We start from the raw sequence: 21,943 nt of genomic DNA, 5'->3' as shown, positions 1-21,943 counted from the left end.
CTGTCTCACTCACGTCGGTCTGCATCGTTGATGTGGGATCTCACGCCCTTTTTCCACAATTTAGGAGAGAAGGAAGGGGAGGCGGGGCAGACGCCGGGCCTGGCTGGCTGATACGGGAGCGGTGGGCGAGGGCTGGGGGTGAGATGAGGCCTCCACACTAATCTGTTGTACACGCCTCACTTGACGCGCTCGCTAACAATCTGGAAGGCCGGACACCGGGGTTCTTGGAAACTGACTAGGAATTTCGGTGACAATGTGTCCATTATCTTGCAAGCAATTCTTTGGCAAATTTTAAGGAAAGATCAGTGGTCACTGCATAATTTATCTTTCTGATGGGTATTTTCGTGATGCACGTTATGCTCCACCGAAGCAAATTATGCAGGCAATTGAAAATGACAATAGAATTCATTTTACAACCCAGGAAGTGCAGCTTTGTTTATTAAGAATATATTCATTCCATTTGGAGAGTGAGGCAGCTTTTATTTTCGTGTGTGTAATGTCGACAGGTAATGAAATTTGTCACAGATCGCACTTTACCATATGCGTCCAAGTCCATTAGTTCATAATCGAAGCAGCCAGTGGCATCCACAGTAGTTAATGTTAACAATTTTCTCAATTCCAGAGCTTCAGATGCTTATTCCTGAAGTCCCTGAGTGAGTTGTTTTTAAAATTTTTTCAAGAGCACACACACGAAAAATGTAAGATGTTGGATGAACGAGTAAAACTCAGACTACAAACGTCACCATATTGGATTCTATGTAATAACGGATTGAGATGTGACATTTTGGTCACCGTTTGATGCATGTCGACAAATCCCAAGATTAATGGCACTATCAGCCCATTACATCATGATTTCATTAAAGAAAATTCCTAAAAAAAAAAAAAATCCTTGAGGGGACAGCGAAATCTGATGGGAGACCACACTATCGCCTTGGTGTGAGCCTGTACCTCTATTTCTATGGTAACCTGTGATCTGCTTTCCAGTCACACCTTCGCAAGGCTGGTTTCCGCCCTCACGAACACTGCGCCAGGAGCACTGGAGGTGAACAGACATTCCTTCCTATGTCGTCTCTTTGTGGAAAAATCGGACAAAGGGAAAATAGAAGGTAATATTCGGAGGCTTCTCATGAAAACACAATAGGAACGGACGCTCACTAATTGTCAGATGCCTTACACGGCTGAAAGACCGCAGAGCTAAAAACCGAATATTAAAGAAACAACTACTCAGGGGCCCTAACAGATACATTCAGTGGATGCCTTGGATGCCTTTCATTAAATGCCTTTAATGAAATTGCAAATGCTCATCTGATCTGATAAAGTAAACACTTAGAGGCTTGCCCAACATGGTTGAAAATTTTATTTTGGTCCAGCAGTTCTCAACCTGGAGTGATTTTTGTCTCCTGGGGGTCGTTTGGCAATGCCTGGAGGCACTGTGGGTTGTCACAACTGGTGTCGTGTTGCTGGGGGTGGTGATGGTGCCGCGAGTGTGTGTGTGTCTGCGCGCGCAGGTGCATACTCACTACTGACAACTAGTGGGTAGAGGTCGGCTGTGATGCTCCACATCCACAAGAGCCCTGACACTACCCCTTACCCGCTCCCTCATCCAAAATAAAAAATTACCCGCCCCAGACAGGAGGCTGAGAAACTCAGCACACAGCCTCGGGGACGGTGGTCCCGAAGGAGGCACGAATATGGGACATAGGACATCACTGAGCATAACTGTTCAGAGACATGAAACGCTTGGGAGACACCCCCGGTTGTAATCCTCTTCCCTGTCCTTGTACTGCACTTACTTTTTTTGCTATTTCACTTAAAAGGCAAAGAAAAGAAAAGAAAGGGGGAAAAGGAAAAAAAGGTACCCGGAAACAAACAAAAAAATCACCATTTTTCTCTTCCGGCCTTTCGGTTACAAGGCGAACATTCCGGCTTGCAGGCGTTCAGTCTGTTGTGGTCACCTGGCCCTGCGCGAGCATCCTCGGGGTCCCCCGCACACCTGGCGGGCACAGTCCTGGGTGGACCCTGGCGCCCTGCTTGATTTACATGTGAAGTTCCAATTCGTTTTTTTGTTTTTTTCCCTTGTTGATTGAAAAGGCACTTACCTCCCCCAGTTGCCTGCGGACACACCCGCCTGTGGCATCCTCCCCTAAGGACGAGGCCTCGGTCCCGGGCCTGCGAGGACGCGCCGCCCCGCCCCGCCCCGCCCCGCCCAGGTGAGGAGGGCGCCGCGGGCTTCGCGGGGCCGCGGTACGCCCAGGCCGTCCGGGCGCAGCCAGAGGGCGCCAGCGGGCCGCGCAGAGGGGCCCCGAGGTCGGCGGCCGCGGGCAGGTGACGCGGGCTTTTGTCTGAGGACGAGCAGCCGGGGTGAGCGTCGCCGCGCCGTCTCCCGCATCCGCTCCCCGCCGACAGGTGAGCCAGGTGGGTGGACTCCCGCCCCCGCCCCCGCCCCCCGGGCGCCCGGACCCCCGGACCCCCGGACCCGCCGCCGCGCGCCACCGCGCAGGACCCGCCGCTGCCTCTGCTCGGCCGCCGCCTGCCCAACGCCCGCAGCATCCTCGCGGGGCGCGGCGCCCACCCCACGCGGGCGGACCTGGGCCGCCGCCCTCGCCCCGGGCCGCGCGGTGCCCGGGTCGTCCTCGGCCTCGCCGCGTCCAGGCGTCCGGGTGTCTGGGTGTCCGGGTGTCCCGGTGTCCAGCTGTGCAGATGTCCCGGTGTCCAGGCGTCCGGGTGTCAGGGTGTCCGGGTGTCCAGGCGTGCAGGTGTCCAGGTGTCCGGGTGTCCCGGTGCCCAGGCGTCCGGGCGTCCAGGTGTCAGGGTGTCCGGGTGTCCAGGCGTGCAGGTGTCCAGGCGTGCAGGTGTCCAGGTGTACGGGTGTTCCGGTGTCCAGGTGTCTGGGTGTCCAGGTGTCCGGGTGTCCAGGTGTCCGGGCATCCAGGTGTCAGGGTGTCCGGGTGTCCAGGCGTGCAGGTGTCCGGGTGTTCCGGTGTCCAGGTGTCCCGGTGTCCAGGCGTGCAGGTGTCCAGGTGTCTGCCTGTCCCGGTGTCCCGGTGTCCGGGTGTCCCGGTGTCCGGGGCTCCGGCGGGCGCGGCGCGCGAGGGTGCGGGGGTGCGGGACGGGCAGCAGGTGCAGGGGGCGCCGTGGGCAGCCGGGGCGGGCGGGGCGGGCCTCTGCGGCCAGTCCAGGGGGAGACGGAGAGAGGGAGGGAGAGGGCGAGGCAGCGGCAGCGGCAGAGGCAGAGGGAGGGGGAGGGGAGGGGGAGGGGAGGGGGAGGGGGCGCCCACGGACGCCGGGCTGGGCTCGGCGGGGGAGGGGCGGCGGCGCAGGGCGGGGGAGGGGCGCGGAGGGGGGCGCGCAGGCCGGGGCCGGGGCCGGGGCCGGGGTCGGAGGGCCGGGGCCGGGGCGCGGGGGGGGCGGGCGGGGCCCGGGGCGGCGCGGAGGGGCGGGGCTGGCGGGAGCGGGAGGGGGAGGGGGGAGGGGGAGGGGGAGGGGGCGGGCGGCGGGCGGGCGCCGGGGGAGGGCGCTGGGCAGGAAGGGGAGGGGGAGCGCGGGCGCGCGGCGCAGGGGCTGCGGCGGCAGTAGCGGCGGCGGCGGCAGTAGCGGCGGCGGCGGCGGCGGCGGCGGCAGCTCCCACTCGCTCCTCGCTGCGGGCTCGGCCGTCGAGCCGGGACTCAGCCTCCGCCCGCGGCCAGGCACCGCCGGCCACGCCCGCACCGCGCGCTCGCGGCTCCGCTCCCGGGCACCGCACCCGAGCCGGTAAGAGGGCGCCCCGGCCGGGCCCGCGCCCCCCGCCCCCCCGCCCCTGCCCCTGCCCCGGCCCCGGCCCGGCCCCGGCCTTTGTTCCCTGGACGGCGGCCTCCGCGGGCTCCCGTGGGCGCGGGGCGCGGGGCGCAGGGGTGGGGGTGGGGGGCGGGCGCGCCGGGGGCCGGGGCCGGGGACCTGTCGGGGCGCCGCGGGGCCGCGGGAGCGGCTGTCACCGGCCGGGGAGGGGCGCGGGGTGCAGGGGGCGCGGGGCGGAGAGCGGGGCGCGGCCCCCGGGCCAGGGGCGGTTTGCTCGGGGCTCCCGTGGGCGCCGCCGCGGGGGGCTGCGGGGGGCTGCGGGGGGCGCGGCCGACAGGCGGGCGGACTGCGGGCCCCGGGTGGGTGCGCCCGCGGCCCTCGGGGAGACTCGCCGCGCGCCCTCCTCCCCGGAGACGCCGCCGCCCCGGGCGGGCCTCGAACCGGCGCCGCCCGCGCGACCGCCCGCGGAGGTGGGCGCGGCGCCCCCGGCGCAGCCCGAAGCCCAGCTTGGGGCGGGCGGACCCCCTCGGGCTCCCGCGGGGCCGGCGGCGCGGGGGGGGGGGGCGGGGGCCTCCCGGGGTCGCCCCGGGGCTCGGGGCCGGGCGCCGCGGGCCGAATGAATGAACCGGGGCCGCGATTACCTATTCCTTTGTCTCGGCCCGGCGCATGCGCCGCAGAGCTGGGTGTGGAGGGCCCCGGCAGCCCCAGCCCCAGCCCAGCCCCAGCCCCAGCCCAGCCCCAGCCCAGCCCAGCCGGGCGCCCCATCACCCACCCCCGCTCCCTCCGCGCCGGGGAACAAAGGCGTCGGCCCCAAATGTTGCACGAAACCCCCGGACGCAGAGGACGGGGTCTTCTTCCCCTTCCAGGTTGCCTCTCGCCCTTGGCATTCCTAGTGATGGAAAATAAGATCATCCTTGGTGCTGAGAGCGAACTGCAACTGCGGATTATGTCCGTGACCCAACACTGATTTCCCTTCCCAGCACGGCCCATTGTCCCCCCCCCCCCCAGCCTATTGCACCGCAGGGATGCAGGCCCCCTCCACTGGCATCACTTAACCATTTGACAGATTTTTTTTTTTTTTTTTGCTGCTGGTCCTTTGATTAAGGGACGCTGGTCCCCAAACTGACAGCGGCTCTCCGCCCCTAGTGTCACTACTTGGGAGGAATTAAGACATTTCTGGCGCCTGTGGGAACGAGATGGCCTACGGAGCGGAGCAGGGGGAGGTGGTCTCCTTGTCAGAATCCGAACCCGGCCTGTTCTTCTCCGGATTCCTGCCTCATTGTTTCACTAGGGATCCCAAAAGGCCAGCCCCATGGAGAAGGGAATCACGGATAGGGGAGGAGGAAGAAGGCAACCGGGGCTGCTGGGGCAAAGATGCTTGACTGAATTCATGATGCTTCCTTTTTTTTTTTTTTTTTTTTCCCTTTTCTTTCTTTTGGCAATGTCTAACAGAAGCCATGATACTCGTACCTTTGATGTTGATTTTCTTCAAAATGATGTGCCATCCAGGTTATGGCCATTCGGATTTCTTTTTGACTTTAGGGGCTACTTTATTGTGCCATCCAAAAGGCCACTTATGGATAGAAAAGAGCTAAATGCCGTATTTTTGCAATGGCCCATTACAAATTTTCTGTTTAAGTATTCTCGGCACACCCTGGTAGGACAACATGTGGCAGGAAAATGGAAGTCATCTCTTTTGTTCCTTTTAATAAGAGGATATTGATACTGATCACGTTTAATACGGCCGGGCCTATACTTGAGAGGGTAGCTGCTGGCACCCCCTCTATTCCTTAGTATTGAGCCGCTTATTATGGTGTAGAGGGCTGTCTGCAGGCTTTTTTCTTTTTCTTTTTTCCTTTGAGGCTATGTCTTTTGAGGGAGAGGTGAGTTGGAGTAGATGGGCTTTGATAGCAAATGTATACCAATAGGCCCCCAATTCAGTAAGTCTTAGTTTTTTTAAGCAAGATAATTTTTAAACCGAATTTGCAAAAATCATCAGTTCCCTTACTCTTTTATCCAGCTTGGTTTTTGGCAGTCCCTGGCAGGTGGAGAAAGGGAGCTAATGGGCCTTTTGACAAAAGGCACCCACAAGGAGCATATCGACGGTGGCATTTTTGTCTCTTAACTGGTGCTCATGCTTTCATGATGGCGTGCGGAAGAGAACCTTCTCTCCTGCTGGACCACCCTAATTTGAATGTCCAATGGAAGAGCTCTAAGGGCTTCAGCTGCCTATCCTTGGGCGCATCTCTACAATCTTACTGAATTTACCAGAACACGTCACAGGATAGCGTGAGATGTGTGTGATGCGTTCCGTCTCTTTAGTTTTTGTGGTTTCTGAAACAGATTTACATTCAAGAACACTTTAGAAACCATTTTCGCTTCATGGCCAAGATAAGCAGAGTATGAAAAACTGACATTTGGGGGAGTTTTAGTCACTGTAAAATGGATGTCTGGGTGTTATACACAGTAGTTTTGTAAAGACTTGCAAAATCCAAAACTGTTTTTTAAGGTGCCATGTCTATACACACGTGCTTACACACACACATATACACACACAGACACACACGTACTTATACGTACACATGCAATAAAAGATGAAATCTTACTGATGATAATGAAACTAAATTAGTTGTGTAGAATATTACTTAATGGTGCTTCGTGTTGGTCTTTGGAGAGTAATGAATTTTGTTCTTTCTAAATATATGTACGTAGATGGGGGCGTCTAGCTAGGGTCCTAAGAAGCTCCTTTCCAGTTTCTAGTGGTGTAAAACGAATGGGCTGCTCTGAACGTCTCGGATTAAGATGTTCATTTACGGGTTTACAAACTCCCGTTGAGGCACTCCTGAACTTTAAAAGCTGTAATGAACGATGCTCACCAAATAAAGGACTTACAAAATTGTTCTGTCTTATTTTTCTAATCTCTTGTTAAAATCCTGTTTTGAAAAACATCCCAAGAAGGCCTGTCAACTCCCCTGTGTCGGAAGCAATCGCTTTTGGTGTCTGATTCTGTTGAAAGAAATGCCCCGATTTGCTTAGGCCTTTATGTTGCATGTGGTTGGACCTGCCCGTTTGACCCCTTCTGTGCCAGGGGTCAGCGTCTTCGCGATCATTTTAGCTGGTGAAGGGGAAGTGGGGGGGGGGGGCTACTGAGGACACTCTGAGATGTAGACGAGCTAAGTTCTCAGGGAAATGGGAGCAGCATCTAGCATTCATCAGGTCTCCTCGACCACCCTTGGCTTTGAGGTTGTGAATAGCCCGGAATTGTTTGCGAAGAGAAAATACTGTGTGTGTCTGGGGGAGGCACCCGAGGCACAGTGCAAAGTGACTGGGTTTGAAAAATCCCTAGACTCTGGCTCCGCCCCGGTGGGCAGACTACTGGAGGCCTCCGTGAGTCTCACTACTTCAGCGGTAGGATTGGGGTAATAATTGTTCATTTTCTCACGATACTAAGGACCACCCCTACGGCTAAACAGCGCAGAAGCACAATGACGGGCTCTCCGAGGCCTCCTGACCCGCCGCTGCACCTCCGCAGGTCCGCGTGCTTGACGCCCTCACTCACTCCTGTGCTGCTGCAGTTGTGGCCCAAGCCGATTAATCACGGCCTCGGGGTTTCAGGCTTAGAAACGGGGCAGTTCGCCTCCAGAGATGCTCAGCTATCATGATTGCTAACTAGTGTCCTCATACATGTGCGTATTTGACATTTAATGAGACACTGTGGGAATTTGCCCAAAAGTGGATTGGACGAAGCCAGGGTAGCCCCTCATTGAACTTCCCAGGGCCGCTTACGTAACTCAAGTGGCATTGACATTCTTTTGAGAAAATACAGGGGTAGGCCTGAAGCCCCGACGCTGCCAGCCTGCCAAGGAAGGGTCTCGGTTACAGGCGCTTGCGTCCGCCACTGTTTCTCTAGACAGACACCGAGGTTAAGTGTCCGCTGAACCTCACGAGAGCAAAAGATGAGCGTGTAGAATCCAGTTGTTAGCAGCATGTAGGCAAATTGTGATCTTGAGGAGACACGGGCCTTAGCGACGCTGATCCAACAGCATTCTCCTCCCTCTGGACGTCAGAAATGGGGTGACGTGGAGGCAGAGGAGTCCTGTCGTGCATTTTCCTGTTTCTGCAACCCGAGGATTTAAATAACTTTAAAAAATCAGGCTTTCCAAAGGCAGTAGATCTTTTTTTTTTTTTTTTTTTTCAAACAAAAACAGGGAAAGCAGAGAGTTTTTGGACTAGCCAAGGCCATCGGTGAGGGGAGGTTGCAAGCGAGCAGGTTTCAAAGTCTAGGAATAAATTCCTGAAAGCTTTGGAGGCTTAGAAATAGAAACCATCTGCATGCACACCAGGGGCCTGGGGCGTAAGGAAACATTTCAAGATATAGAAAAAGGGCGTTTCGTGGGGAAGGCAATGCAGTCACACCATATTTCCTCCTTATCACTTAAACATTTTATGAACTTTGCTTTTGAATCGATGATTTTTTTCTTCATTTTAGAAAGAACTGGGTTTCATCAGTTTGTTGCTTAAACTTTTAAATACACATTCCAGCCGTCGCTTGTACATTGTGTAGGGAGTATGATGCCTAGAAGAGCATGATACGGAGGGCGGGGTGTGGTGGACTTGGACTTGGGGCCCGTCACTGGGTTAAGAATCGGGTCTCTGCTGTGTGGCTTTCTCGGCAGATTGCTTAGCGTCTCTGTGCCTCCGTCCTCGTCCACGAGATGCAGGTTACTGCTGAGTCTCCGCAAGGATTAAGTGCAGTCGTCAAACACCAGGACACTGCCTCACGTATTCTGTATGTCTCTGTAAAGCACATTCACCATAAAATGGTGAGAGAACCCGCCTTCCCCTCCGTCTGTAGCCATTCACGTGCTCCTTTCAGAGGCCAGAGGCCGTCCTCGCAAAACAGGCCGGGGCCGTGGGGCCTTGGATGGAAGTTGGTTGAACGTAGAAGTACGAGGTTTAGGAAGACCCTCCAGGTGTAGCCATGGTACCTTGAATAGGTTGCCAGGGCACGTGTACTCGTTTCAGAAGGCCAGAGTGGGTTGATTAGTACAACCCTAGCCTCCATATGGAACTGATATTTAAAAAAAAAAAAAGAAAAAAAAAAGAAAGAAAAAGAAAAAAAGAAAGTCCTTGCCACTTGAGAGACCTTCTGAGAAAGGCTTACTGTTTTGATAATGTTGAGATCTGGGTAAGACTGTATGACCTGGGGAACAGACAGAATTCATTCAGATTCCTGAGCCTCCTCAGCTTCTGTGGTGTCCTGGATCCAGATGCATTCGTTTGCATTTGAAAGGAGTGTCTTACTAGTAAGTCATTAGCACTAAGATTGATAGAAACCACTCTTGATATTTGAAATTCCGAGGACACACGTGGTATACACTTGCTTGCGCACATCCCCACCAGCCTATGCCAGGAGTTGAACTTTTATTATTCAGGAATGTAGAGGTCGTCACCTGTTGACAGAATGCTTGGAATTAATTATCCCCATGGAGACCTTGGTCACCCTGGCTTCTTAAAAGCAAAAAGGAAGTTCTTTGGACTTTCAGATATTTGGGTTTGATGGATCCTGGAATCAGTTTGAACCTTTCAGGTATTTAAATCAGGGATCTGCCCAAGTGATTTGTATTTGACCTTCTGGACACTGAGTTTTGCTCTTAGGTGAAGGCAAAGTCATTTCCATTTTGCTTAAATCATTTTCTTTTCTTTCTTTCTTTTTTTTAAGGTTTTATTTATTTATTTATGTGAGAGAGAGAGAGAGTGCGCGCGCACGTGCACCCAAGCTGGGGGAGGGGCGGAGGGAGAGGGAGAAGCAGACTCCCCCTGGGCAGCGAGCCCCACCTAGGGCTCCATCCCAGGACCCCAGTCATGACCTGACCCAAAGGCAGGCGCTTAACCGACTGAGCCAGCCGAGTTAAATCATTTTCTAATGGTTTTTTAAACAGGTTGTTGAATCTTACAGATGTAGGAGGGAAATTGTATTTTACTTTAACTGTCAGGTATTCACCATAGGAAACGTTTCGGATAGGGATGTTGTATCTTTTCAATGTTTTCCTCTATGAAAGTTTGGGTATTTTTTGTTGTTGCTTAATCTGGAGAAGTGAAAGGATGAGACTGGACATTTGTTGATATTTCCTTGTATATCCTATGCTCTAATTGAATTTTATCCCCTCAAACAAATTGTAAAATGCATCTTACCCAGGCGTAAGTGAAGAATGGAGGGCTCAGTAATGACCATAAGATTGTAGAGCTAATAGAAAGTCATAGAATTCACATCCATATCGATGGCCCTGTTCTGCTCTCTGGTGCGACACTGTGTTTTCCATGAGCCTTGGCCATTTTATCTGGAATATAATGGGTGACCTTCTAATAGATTAGCATCTTTGATATTCATTTAGAGAGAGAGAGGATCCTAAGTTCTTCAAGAAAAATTACTTACTGTAGAAGGGATTCAATGCAGAATAAATATTGAGTCAGTACATACGTTAAGTGACCTGCAGATTAGAAGTGCTTCTTGTCATAGTGAACTTGGCCTAGTGTCCTTAAGTCATCCTTTTCTTGGATGGTGATGATGGTGGTGGTGGTGGCCGCTCCGAATAAGGACTCTTAGATGGATATGGCCTTGGTTGGCCCCTTTGCTTTCCTCGATACACCTCGCAAGGGGAGATACACACCCAGATGCCTTACCTGTAATTCGCCCAGTTACTAACCAGGGATGCTACTTGACCTCCTTCCTGCTATGCACTTAGGGTTGCCCGACGAGAAGCAAACTGAGTCCTATCTTTGTGAACCCATTTTCATTCTGCCTCCATGTAGGATTCATTTGCAGAAAATCGGTGACTGCTTTCAAATACCCCCCTAACTCCAGCCTCAATCTTTTGTAAATACTTGTGTCATCCTCCCAGAATGTTTGAAAGCTCGTGACCTAAACAATTATTTTTGGAACTCAAAAGGACCTTAGAAAAGTTGGTGGCTTACTCAAAGTCTCATGAGCTGGTTAGTGGCCCAGTGGAAAACCAGGTTATTTCCCAATAAAGCCTCCCTGCCGCTGCCCCTCCCTTCTGTGGAATTGAGTCAAACTCTTACCCAATGTCTGTAACTTAAATTCTTACCATTCTTTGACCCTGGTACCATTTTTTGAAAATCCAGTCCTGATCCTGTATGCCTCTCCCTGCCCCCTTCCCCCCCCCTCCTCTGCACAACGAATCTCTTCTGCCATTGATGGGGACCACTGGTGCCCCTTACCTGTGGTTGGTACCTGCTATGGCTTTACTCCATGCCTTCTTTCCCCTTCAACTTACCTCGCCCCTCTTGCATTATAGGACGTGACTTCCTTCACATGCCAAAGCATTTATGGCACGCATTAAAGTAACTTTGCTTATAAGAGTAAATTTTGGGGTCACATCTTTGCTTGCTTCCTCAAATGAACAGTGGTGCTGGCTGGGGGGTGGGGGGGGGGGTGCAGGTGCTACGGAGTGAGGGGACACATTGGAAAAGAAAGCCAGTTGGCTTTAGGCTGGTTTGGGGGCTGTGAAGTGGTGCATAGCCCAGCGCTGTGCCCTAGGAAATGCTCAGGGAGGCCCTTGGAAGATCCAGGGTGTCGTGGGGGAGGGTGGACACCAGCTCTTCCGTGGATTGCTGAGGTTCTCTGGCTCGGTGGTTTGAGAGCTGCGTAAAGCCCGAGGTTGAATCTTTTTTCTTCAGAATTGCCACGGATAGCACTGGGGCCGAGTTAGAGGATTTAAGAGAGCTGCAGGTTCCTGAAGTCGCCGTTAAAATACGGCCCTTAAGGCCTTACGTTGTTAAAACACACTGGAGAGCTTAGTAATCGGGTATTTGGAACTTATTTGAGCACTGTGAGTTGTTTGTGGGCATTCACACTTGGAGAAACGGTGGTAAGTTTACTTTGGGTGAGATTCAGTTTTAATTTCATATTTAACAGTGAGTAGACACTGCGGTAAGTTCACTGTTGATGAGATACGGTTTTAACGTCATATTTACAAGGATCAGGATCCATCTAGACGTTCCAGTAAGGGGAGAGCAAGCATCAACGAACGTACGTTCTTTCCAGGGAAACCTGCAATCCGTGTGACTTCACAGTTTTTATAAATGCTTTTAATTATTACCGCTTTGTGGGTCAGAAATATATTCCTAAAATAAATCTAAATGGAAACTTCTTTTTCAAGTTTATGAAGAAACAGACACGAGAGCACAGCCTGTCCTGGTTGAGCTTTCTAAATTACAAGTTTCTTGGACGGCTTGGCAAACCGATTTTGCACGGAGCCACCTCATTTACCTGTCGACACACACCCTCCGGACTAGACTAATACACCCGCCAAGTTATGTAGTAACAGGGTCTAGTTGGGAAACATTGTATCAAAAGAGACAATAAGAGCAACCATCTAGTAACCGTAAGAACATCCCTATTTCCTTTTTTTTTTTTTTTTTTGAATTTTATTTATTCCTGAGAGACACAGAGAGAGAGGCAGAGACACAGGCAGAGGGAGAAGCAGGCTCCATGCAGGGACCCTACGTGGGACCCGATCCCGGGACTCCAGGGTCATGCCTCGGGCCAAAGGCAGATGCTCAACCACTGAGCCACTAGGTGCTCCAGAACGTCCCTATTTCTCAAGAATATATAGAAGAAAGGTCTTCCTGGGCCTGTGGAGTACTGTCCTAGCTTCTCTGAGCTTGTCTTGAAAACAGTAGGGGCTGGAGGGATGTTTGCCTCTGGCCTTTACAGATGTCCTCAGCTGTTTGGATGCAGAGTAGGGGCGTCTGTATTTGCCTCGGGCATCTTTGAGCCGCGATTGGGAGAAAGGAAAATCTAGAGAAATCAGTGGTGTAGAGGTGGGAAGATGAGAGGTGACTTTCTGCCCTCCTTCATCCTGCATCGCATCAGGAAGGTAGGGTGCGGGTACGTGACCACGTCGGCATTCGCTACAGACATTCATATGATTAGAGAAGGTGGTCTGGAATCTTCTCCAAGTGACTCATGAAAGAATCTCAACAGTTGCTGGTGACCCTGGCTCCTGGGGCTTCTCAGGATCTCCCAGCCTCAGTGAATACCGCCCTGTTGACAGGTCAGGTTTCCTCAGTAGCCCTGGTGATCTTTTGTCGAGACCTCTAGTCTCGAATTCCCAGGGCTCACCCAACTGGACTTGGGAAACCTGGTTCTAGAATTTCCAGGGCTTGGCTCTCAGACACGTGGTAACAGGTGTTTGTAGCAACGTTCTCTACAAGGTTGTTAACGCAAGATGAATAATGGTTTCTCAGGTATGTGTTTTCTTCACGCGACCACCGTCTGCAACTTACTTTTGTCCCTCATCCAATCCAGTGGTTGGCTGATGACTGAGAAGTCTCACGGAAGGTCTCGCTGGTGTAAGAAATAAAAACATTAATAGCTCACTCCGTTTCCCTCCTTCCTTTCTGGTCTGACTGGGATTGTTCCCACTATCCAGAGAGTTTAGCTTTATTTCATCTGTCCTGGAGCCTCTTGGGTGGGTGGCCATCCCAGGAGACCCCGACTGGCCACAATGCACAAGTCACAGAAGTGACTTTAACACAGCGGAGTTCTATTACACAGGACTTCACTAAGGTAAGAGTGAAGTATTCCAACTTCCATGGTACTTGGAATAGGGAATGGAATAAACGCGGTGGGAAAGGAGCTCTCGTAATGTTTCTAAGATCTTAGGTTCAACATTCAACCAACTCTGAAGCAGAGAGTGTAACAAAAAGTGAATTAAAAAAAAAAAGATTTATTTATTTATTTATTTATTTATTTATTATTTATGAGAGACACAGAAAGAGGGAGAAGGAGGCTCCCTGCGGGGAGCCTGATGTGGGACTCAATCCCAGGACCCCGCGGTCACGACCTGAGCTGAAGGCAGACGCTCAACCACTGAGCCCCCCAGGGGCCCCAAAACATGAATTTTTGTGAAAGTAACTCTAAATGTCCATCGGCTTCACATCACCCCCTCCCACCACCACCACCACCGAAACAACAGTGTTAATTAGCCTGTCCTGCTTACAGAAGGCCACTCTGTCGCACTTTGAACTTGAGTGCTGCCCATGGTAACACAGTCTTTGACCGAGGCCTTGCTTCCAGCAGCAAGCACCATGACGTTAGCAGGTGCTGCCTACAGGGAGCAGTTGGCCCCCCGGGACAGGTGTACTCCCGTTCCCCCTTTAACTGCTCTTCTTCAAGCCAAGAGCCACTGCTTGCAGTTCTCACTTCTGAATCGATGCCCATTGGCTGGGCATAGGACCAAAGGAGGACCTTTTGTCACTCCTTTCTATAGTGAGGTAGCCAAGAATCTCCGATAAAAGGCAAGGAAGTCCAGGATGATGTAATATTGCGAAAAATGTCACTGCTGTTTCTAAGAGGAGTGAAAAAAAAAAAAACTGAAGCCAGTTTTGCGTTGGGCCGGATTCCTATTGGAAGAGGGTGTAACATGGGGAGTGGGGGCAGGGTTCTGCAGAGCCCAAGCCAAGGCAACCCAGACCCTTGGGGCATTGAGACAGTTGTTAGTAGCAGCAGCGCAGAGCACGACCAACCCAGCAGGCCCTGGCGTGTTGGCAATTGTTTGCATAGTTTGCCGGGCAGAGAAATCATCTCACTGCTTACACAACTGTTTTAGAGGATTAAAATGCACGGTGGTGAGTGTGCGGTTTAATTGGCATTCCCATTTAAACCTGATTCTGAGAACGTATTGAACCATCGCCCTGCCTAATTAAGCGGTCTGGTCCTCAGGGGGCCGGGGGGAGGGGGCACCTGTGAGCGGCGGCGTCACTGGTTAAACGGAGGTTTGTGGAACACTTCTGAAAAGGATTGGAACGGGCCGTGCTTGGAGGTTCTTGTTCGGTAATTTTGCAGCTGGGTTTCTGGCCGGAGAGAGGGGAACACCATTCCTTTCTGTTCTGGGCATGTCTGGATTCCCCTTGTGTGGGCAGGATTTCTGGTAAGTAGAAAAAGCAAGCAGAACCGCATTGTTCTGGGTCAGCCCTCAGTGACCCGTTGTTAGTATGCCCGCTGCTCCTTTGTCCGGGTGTCTGAGTGTGAGGAGGGAGGGACGGGGCGTTCCTGTCTTGGTCTCCTGGGGCTCCCACTACACCACCGTCTGCATGGCTGAGACAACAGAAATTGATTTTCTCATCATGTACGGGCCTAGAGGTGCAAGATCAAGGTGTTGGCACGCTTGGTTTCTTCTGTCTCTCTCCTTGGCTTGCGGTGGCTGCCTTCTTGCTGGGACCTCTTGCATCTGGTGCACACACCCACCCCTGGTGTCTCTTCCTGATTTCTATAAACACACCAGTCCTGCTGGATTAAGGTCCCCCTCCTCATGGCCTCGTGTTACCTGAATCACCCTCTTGGAGGCCCGGTCTCCAAATAGAGTCACATTTTGAGATACTGTTAGGAGGTTAGGGCTTCAACGTATGAATTTTGTGGGAACACAGCTCAACCTGTAACAACTCATGCTCATTCATACTAGGAAAGGTGGTCTATGGTGAGGAACATTCCAAAGTCCCGTGTGAAAAGCTGCTTCACTCGCCCCTGCCCCTCAGAAGAGGGTGGAGAGAATCGATGGTGCTTGATCCCCTGGTTTGGTCCTCACCAATCCATGCGGGACAAACCCAAGTGCCTCCATGTGACATGAGATGCAGGGAAGTTAATTTCCCCCCAAGATTCATGTCATTAGAAAATGTCAAGACTGGTGTAAGGTTCAAAGTCATGTTTTTGTGGCTTCATTGGACTGGGGATGGCAAAGGGTGTAGGCAGGTACTGTTTGCTCCCTTGTGGTCATGGTGGACGTTGGTACCTGCAAGAGGCCTTGGAATTCTTGACACCATGCCCTGGGCAGTTGCCACCAACCGGCAAGTAGTAGTGTGTGGTGAAACCTGGGTTGTACTCTGGCATCCTGTTAAGATTCTCTGCCCCTGCCCACAGGCTTTCCCAAGCACAAGGACATGCACATACCCAAAGAGTACAAGAGCGCGAACAAAGGACATGAGAGAAAGATTTACTTAGTACAGTGTAAAGAACTAGCTAGTTTGAGTAAATGAAAATGGAGTTATTTGGAGGTAAGCCCTCTTTAAAAATGTCTTACCAAGGGCCCCTGGGTGGCTCAGTGGTTGAGCATCTGCCTTCGGCTCAGGGCGTGACCCCTGGGTCCTGGGATCGAGTCCCACATTGGGCTCCCTGCATGGAGCCTGCTTCTCCCTCTGCCTGTGTCTCTGTGTCTCTCAGGAATAAATGAATAAAATCTTTAAAAATTTTTTAAAAAATGTCCTACCAATTGTGACAATGGCAGAGAGAACTTATTGTAAAGGAAAGAGTGGAAAAGATGTGTAGGCTGATTTAAAATCCTCCTGTAGCATCACGGCTTCCTGGTAGGGATTCACCACGTGCAGTCTCACCGTGGAGCAGGTTTCCATGGCTGGAGGTGTTGGAAGACGGGTTTTAGCAAAGGCAAGTGTGTGAGAAGCAGAGTTTTGATGAAAGGTTTACTTAGCATGCAGTTGGGACACTAGGGAGTGGACGGTGAGAAGTGTGAGGAATTGTGTCAAGTCTTGATGACGTCAGAAATCAAGGCTAATAAATTTTGGGTCTTTCCAAATAACGAAACAAGTACTGATGCTTATGGGATTTTTTGAGGGGCATTCTCAACAAATGTAGATGTGGGCATATGCCTGTGCTTAACACTTTTGAGAGACTTTCTGAAAAAGCAATTTGCAGGGTTGGAGGATGTCCTCTGGAGTGACTCATCCATTGCCTCCTTGTATTTCAAATTTCAGGTCACGTCATGTTGTGTTAACTACGGCAATAAAAATATTACCTCATTAATCCACCACGAAATTGAATATAACAATTCAATTTTACTACACCAGATAAACCACGGACCCTGAAATAATTGAAAGTTGGTACTATTTAGTGTCTTTTATAAAAGCTTGTGCGTGGTCAATTACTTTCTGCATAAAATGCGCTGCAAGTAATAGGATTTTTAATTTTAGCTCTTTAATTTACGCAACGTCTATTTTCAAGCTGATGTCCATGGTCCTCATTTCATGCTTATTCTTGGTCAATCCTTTTTCCTCTGATTCTCCAAAACTGGACTCTTCCTGGTGACCCAGCTCCCGTAAGCCTCCCTTGTCATTGTCTCTCTGTATGTTCAGTACCCTCTGCTCTAAGCCATGAACCTCACAGAAGCTTCTAAGGCTTCTATTCCTCTCCTTGATTACTGCCCTAATACCCTGCTACATCCCTCTACCTAACACTTTATATCATGACTTTCTGGTCCACTTAGAATAAAATATAAAAATCCTTGCCAATCTGTAAATTCCTGCACATGTATCTTCTAGTTTCCTCTTCAAACTCCCTCATCCTTCTCTCTCGTCCATCCTCGTTCTCTCAAGGCTGCTGCATGCAGGCTCTTGCCTACCGTTCCCTCTGCCTGGAATATTCTTTCTCCCTCTGGCCAAGAACCCTTCAGTTAAATGCCACTTTCTCAGAGATGCCTTTCCTGCCTGTCCTCACCTTGTGTAGCACTTGGCATTTTTGTTCTTGCATTTATCAAAGCGGATGTGATTATTTGCTGTCTCCACTCCTCTGGATGAGAAGGATAGAAGGCGGAAATGTATTGGTTTTTTGCCCCTTCTCAGTGTTCTTGTAGGACGGTTGTGGTGCATACCACGCTCGCCACGCTTCACAGGGTGCAAGGTGGTCTGTTGTTCATTCTATTCATGGGGGGCCTGCATCTTTGGAAAATCACTTTTGGCAGCTGAAATGGCTTCCATTTATGGACACCAAATTTCACCTCAGGGTTGTGCTTACTATGAAGATGAATATGGGATGAACTCCAATTAGTGTGATTATTCTGTTTCCAGGCAGTAACTTTAGTAGTAATTGTCCTAAAGCCCTGAGACATTACCAATAATTAGTACTAATGGCTTATGCATCTAATCTTCCTCCCTAGGTAGAGTCTCCAAGGAAGAGTGAAACTGTATTATTTGTGGGGAACAAGCACTGTTACACTATGGAATCTTTTCAGAAATAAACCACAGCGAATGGAGGCTGGGGCTGGTTTAGGTTTAGTCCTCACCCTTTCCTCCAAGTTACCAGATATCATGGGTTCAGACTGGATCAATCATTATCGAACGACTTCACCCATGCATTTTTCATAAGAGCCTTTGTGAGGTTGGGCGTGGTAGGCCCCCAGATGCCATGTGGCTTTAAATCTTTACACATTTTGTTGGTTATAACAAAGTAAAAATAAATTTGGCCCAGGTTCTGTGCTGTAACCACTTATTCCAGCTTGTGCATTCCTCCAGGCCTGGAGCTAGCTAGCTTCCTTCATCTTTGGGTGTCAGTTTCTAGCTCAGAACCTGTTGGTTGCAGAAGGGGCTGAATGCACAGAAGAGCATGTTCCATTTGGCCATTTGGCATCATTCTGTACAAATTAGGCCTATTTTGGAATGTTGTTATTTGCTTTGCCTTCAAGTCCAGGCATCAGCTGATAATGAACCTTTAGCAAAGGCCATAGTGTTTCCTTTAGGGGGCGGGGGGCACATCATTTGTGATTCCTCTCCTCCTTGTTTTCATACACTTCGTGATGGCCAGCATTCAACTGTCATCATCTCCTCCCTGAGCATTGTGCTTTAGTTTGAACCAAGGCGATTAGAGCAATAAATACTTTCAGTGTCACCTCTGAGATCTCTCATAGATCTGTGTCTGGTTTCCTAAAGCCAAGTCTTAGTGATGGAATTCTTATGAAGTAAAAAAAAAAAAAAAAAGCTTCTAGTTCTTTACGTTGATACAAAATGGATTTCTGGATCAACCTGTATTTAAGAAATAATAATACAGGGTTTCAGTACACCTGTATCTGACCATCACCATTCACTCATTCTAGATAGTGGTATTTTATTTGCAAAATTTTTGTTATAACAGGTTTCTTTTTTACACACTCAAGTGTAGTTATAGTTGAGATGATTGGGATCCTTAATGCTACATTTGTGAGCTGAGTTGGGGTCTGAGACCATGCACATGATTCATACCCAAAACACTTGCTACTTATACTGATTGTTAAATCAGTACTTCGTCTTTAAGTGGTCTCATTTTAAATGAATTCAGTTTATGGATTGGCCAGTGGCATTCTCTGCTGCCGGGACCTCCTTCCCCTAATGCCCCTCATTCCAGGCTACAGAAGGGCACTTCCGTGTCCATCAAAGAAGTTGGCCATCAGGAAAAGGGAGAGAGAGGGCAGCTGTAGGTTGTCTGATCCATAGGGTCAACCCAGGTTGGTTTAAATTGAGTAGTAGAATAGAAAGGGCAGTGATACCACTTTACAGTTAACTTTTTTATTCTTAGGAGGCACCATTTAGTCTCCCTAACTTCATATTCTGTTTGGAAGCCTTGGCCTCGTTGTAGGTTAGGTACTTGGAATATGTAATTAGCTGGAATGACATGGTATCGATGGTTGAGCAGGAATTTATGACACAAACTGGATGACAGATATGCCTTTTGATGTGTATTTCCAAGCAGTTTACTGGATGATATTTTCCATCCTTTATTTTTCCTTAAACCCTCTGATGTGACTTGCATTAAGGAAGCCCACGCAATATTGCTGTAGAGGTCTAGATTCAGTCGTCTTCGAATTCTAGGAACGTTCACCTGGGCCTCCATCTTCAGCCGTTATGAGCACGTGCTTCACCTCACCCTCTTCAGTTTTTTTTTTTTTTTTTTTGTCCCTCTTCAGTTTTGAAGATTATTCTATTTCTGCTCCATATGTTATTGTTATTGGGGTGGGTGCACATGAGGTACACTCACACACTTGCAGCTGTAAGTAAAAAAAAAAAACAAAAAACAACCACGCATCATATAGTGAAAAGATAGAAATACGGCTTTTGTGATTGTATCCTTTATGTAAAGATCTGAGTCAAGACTAAGCTTTTTTTTTTTTTAAGACTAAGCTTTTTAAAAGTAGTTCAAATGAGCAGCCAACGTGGGATCTTTCTGTTGTTTAATGCAACGTGGGGAAATACAAACCACATTAAACCGTGCAGAATTAATGTTTGTTTATTGAATGAGCTGGGAGATGCAAAGACTGGTGGTTGCCTTCCTTTAAGGAGCTTCCAGTCGGTGACAGCAAACAAGCGCACCAGTAGTTACAATGAGACAAGTGTTGGCCTCTCGATATGTGGGAGAGGCATCGGCCGAAGGTAGCCATCAAATTAACCACCTGGATTGGATCAGTCGTTGCTTCTGTCTTTTCTCTGTTCTACTGTAGGTCAGATGACCCGCCTCTTCACTTGACTAAGCCACGTGAGATATTCCAAGTTCAGTTGGCAACTATTTAGAGTTTCCTGTGACTATCACTTTTGAGATATTCAGGACTGATTTTGTTTCATTTAAAGGTCTTAATTATCAGATAGAAAAGCCATTGATACGGCTTACATTTCCATCAGAAACAAAGCACTTTAGGGATGAGAAGTGGAAGGAAGGGCCTTCCAAAACTAGTTAGTAATGAAAACACAGTGAGAATATATGTCGCGTCTCTACTACACGGTGCCTGAGGACCTCTTGGGGAGATGTCCGCAGCAGGTGCTCCCTCCTGGCAGCTTGGCTCCCTGACAGGGTCCTCGGCTGGAGAGAATGACGGAAGAGTTGCTGTTTCTTCTGTCTTCAAGATTCTAAGAAAATCTCACAGTGGTTTGCAGGACCCTTCAAATCTTTATTCTAGGGAGGCTAACTTCTTGAATCTAAAGTGTAAGTGGCATTTGTCCTTCATTCCGGAGAGAAGTGTAATCACTAGGAACACGAATTGGGGGCGCATGGAAATGACTCCGAAATTAACACATGACATATGATGAAAAGAAGCGGTATCTCTGGGCAAAGAAAACGTTTTATTCTGATAAAATCTGCTCTGGAAAATGTTAATTCCAGAGCCTCTTCTGAATTGGGTCAGTTTGCAGCGCTAACGTAGATAACATGATTTTTCCTCAGTGCTTCGTTATGGGAATTCTATTTTCTTCCATATCTAGTCCCTCTGGCCCAAAAGTGCTGGATTCTCTGGACTCCGAGGTTGCAAATAGTTTACAGAAAAAACTGAGACTCTTGAACATGATTTTTTTTTTTTTTCTTTTTAATCTCAGCAAGCTTAGGGCAAGGGTGGTTGCCAATGTCTTCTCGTTCCTCCAGCCTTCCGCTTCTGGTCAGATTTGTATTACCTGCCATCCGTCCTGGCTGACTGGCAGATGGTCATTTCTCATGGGAACCCTGTCGGCTGAACTGTGGGTTCCCTAGAACGTCAGGCAGTAGGTGGCCGGAGTAATTCCTCGATGTGAATCGGTGTATTAGTCCTTGAGATTATTCTATTATTCTACCTCTCAAAGCAAAAATGACTTCTCATTACAGGTGTTAAACCAGTGAGTACATCGGTGGTGATCTTGGGCAAATCATTCAGAGAACTAATTTCCCGGCTGGTAAATAGGAAATTGTCTTTGTGTTGATGTTTTGGCCTAAATAGTTAAATGGCTGCTGAGTATATTCTGCAAGTATGTCTTACGGGTTTAGTTTTCGTGTCATTGTTAAACAAAAACAAAAAACCCAAATATTTTAATACTAAGAATTAAAGATTTATAAGTCCTCAGAGATTCTGATATTTAAAGGTTGAGTAGTTTAGATGTGGTTCATGCACATGTTTAATTAGATCCATATTTAAAAAAATTTTTTTAACAGGCAGTCTTGATATAAATAAGTCCCAATTCTGTGTATCAAAAAAGCTGGTGTGTTGCTGTGTAATTCCCCTGAAATTTTCAAAAGCTCTGGAATTTTTCTGTAGAACTTGAAAGCTTGTTCATGGAATCTTCCAGCCCACACTGCAGTAAACACCCAAGGATTCTTCACGAAAGTGTTGAAACAAGGACTGATAGGACTATCTGATTAGGGACATGAAGAACCTTCCTCTGAGCTCACCAGGAATGCTGCCCTGGGTTGAAGCACAGGCTGCAGTCCTTTGCTCTAGTGACCTGGAGAGCTTTCATTCTGGGGAAGGACAACCACTCAAGTCTGTGGTTGAACTTGCAGGCCTTTCAGGTGTGGACCCGTGCGTGGGAATGAGGTATTTCAATGGGGCTTCCATCCCCTAACTGGCTGGATGTTCCCTGATGTTGTGTT

The 21,943-nt window shown here is 49.6% G+C and overlaps 1 protein-coding gene across 6 annotated transcripts in view; it reads left to right on the top strand.

The window, feature by feature from the left end:
* Positions 1–1,408: 1,408 nt before the first annotated feature.
* Positions 1,409–21,943, top strand: part of BASP1 (brain abundant membrane attached signal protein 1) — a 57,064-nt gene continuing 36,529 nt past the window's right edge. Inside the window, exon 1 of one of the 6 annotated variants that reach the window (XM_072757208.1) lies at positions 1,409–2,042. In XM_072757208.1, the coding sequence (XP_072613309.1) occupies positions 1,732–2,042 (311 nt within the window). In that variant the 5' untranslated portion in view covers positions 1,409–1,731. Of the gene's footprint in view, positions 2,043–2,254; positions 2,416–3,590; positions 3,751–14,304; positions 14,431–14,707; positions 14,733–21,943 lie in introns of those variants that run through there. The other 5 variants (XM_072757211.1, XM_072757212.1, XM_072757210.1 and 2 more) reach the window with 5 other exon arrangements.

Source organism: Vulpes vulpes, chromosome 4 (assembly GCF_048418805.1).
Source record: "Vulpes vulpes isolate BD-2025 chromosome 4, VulVul3, whole genome shotgun sequence".
NCBI lineage: Eukaryota > Metazoa > Chordata > Mammalia > Carnivora > Canidae > Vulpes > Vulpes vulpes.
Note: the sequence above shows the minus strand (reverse complement) of the source record. Positions and strands in the feature narration are given on the sequence as shown.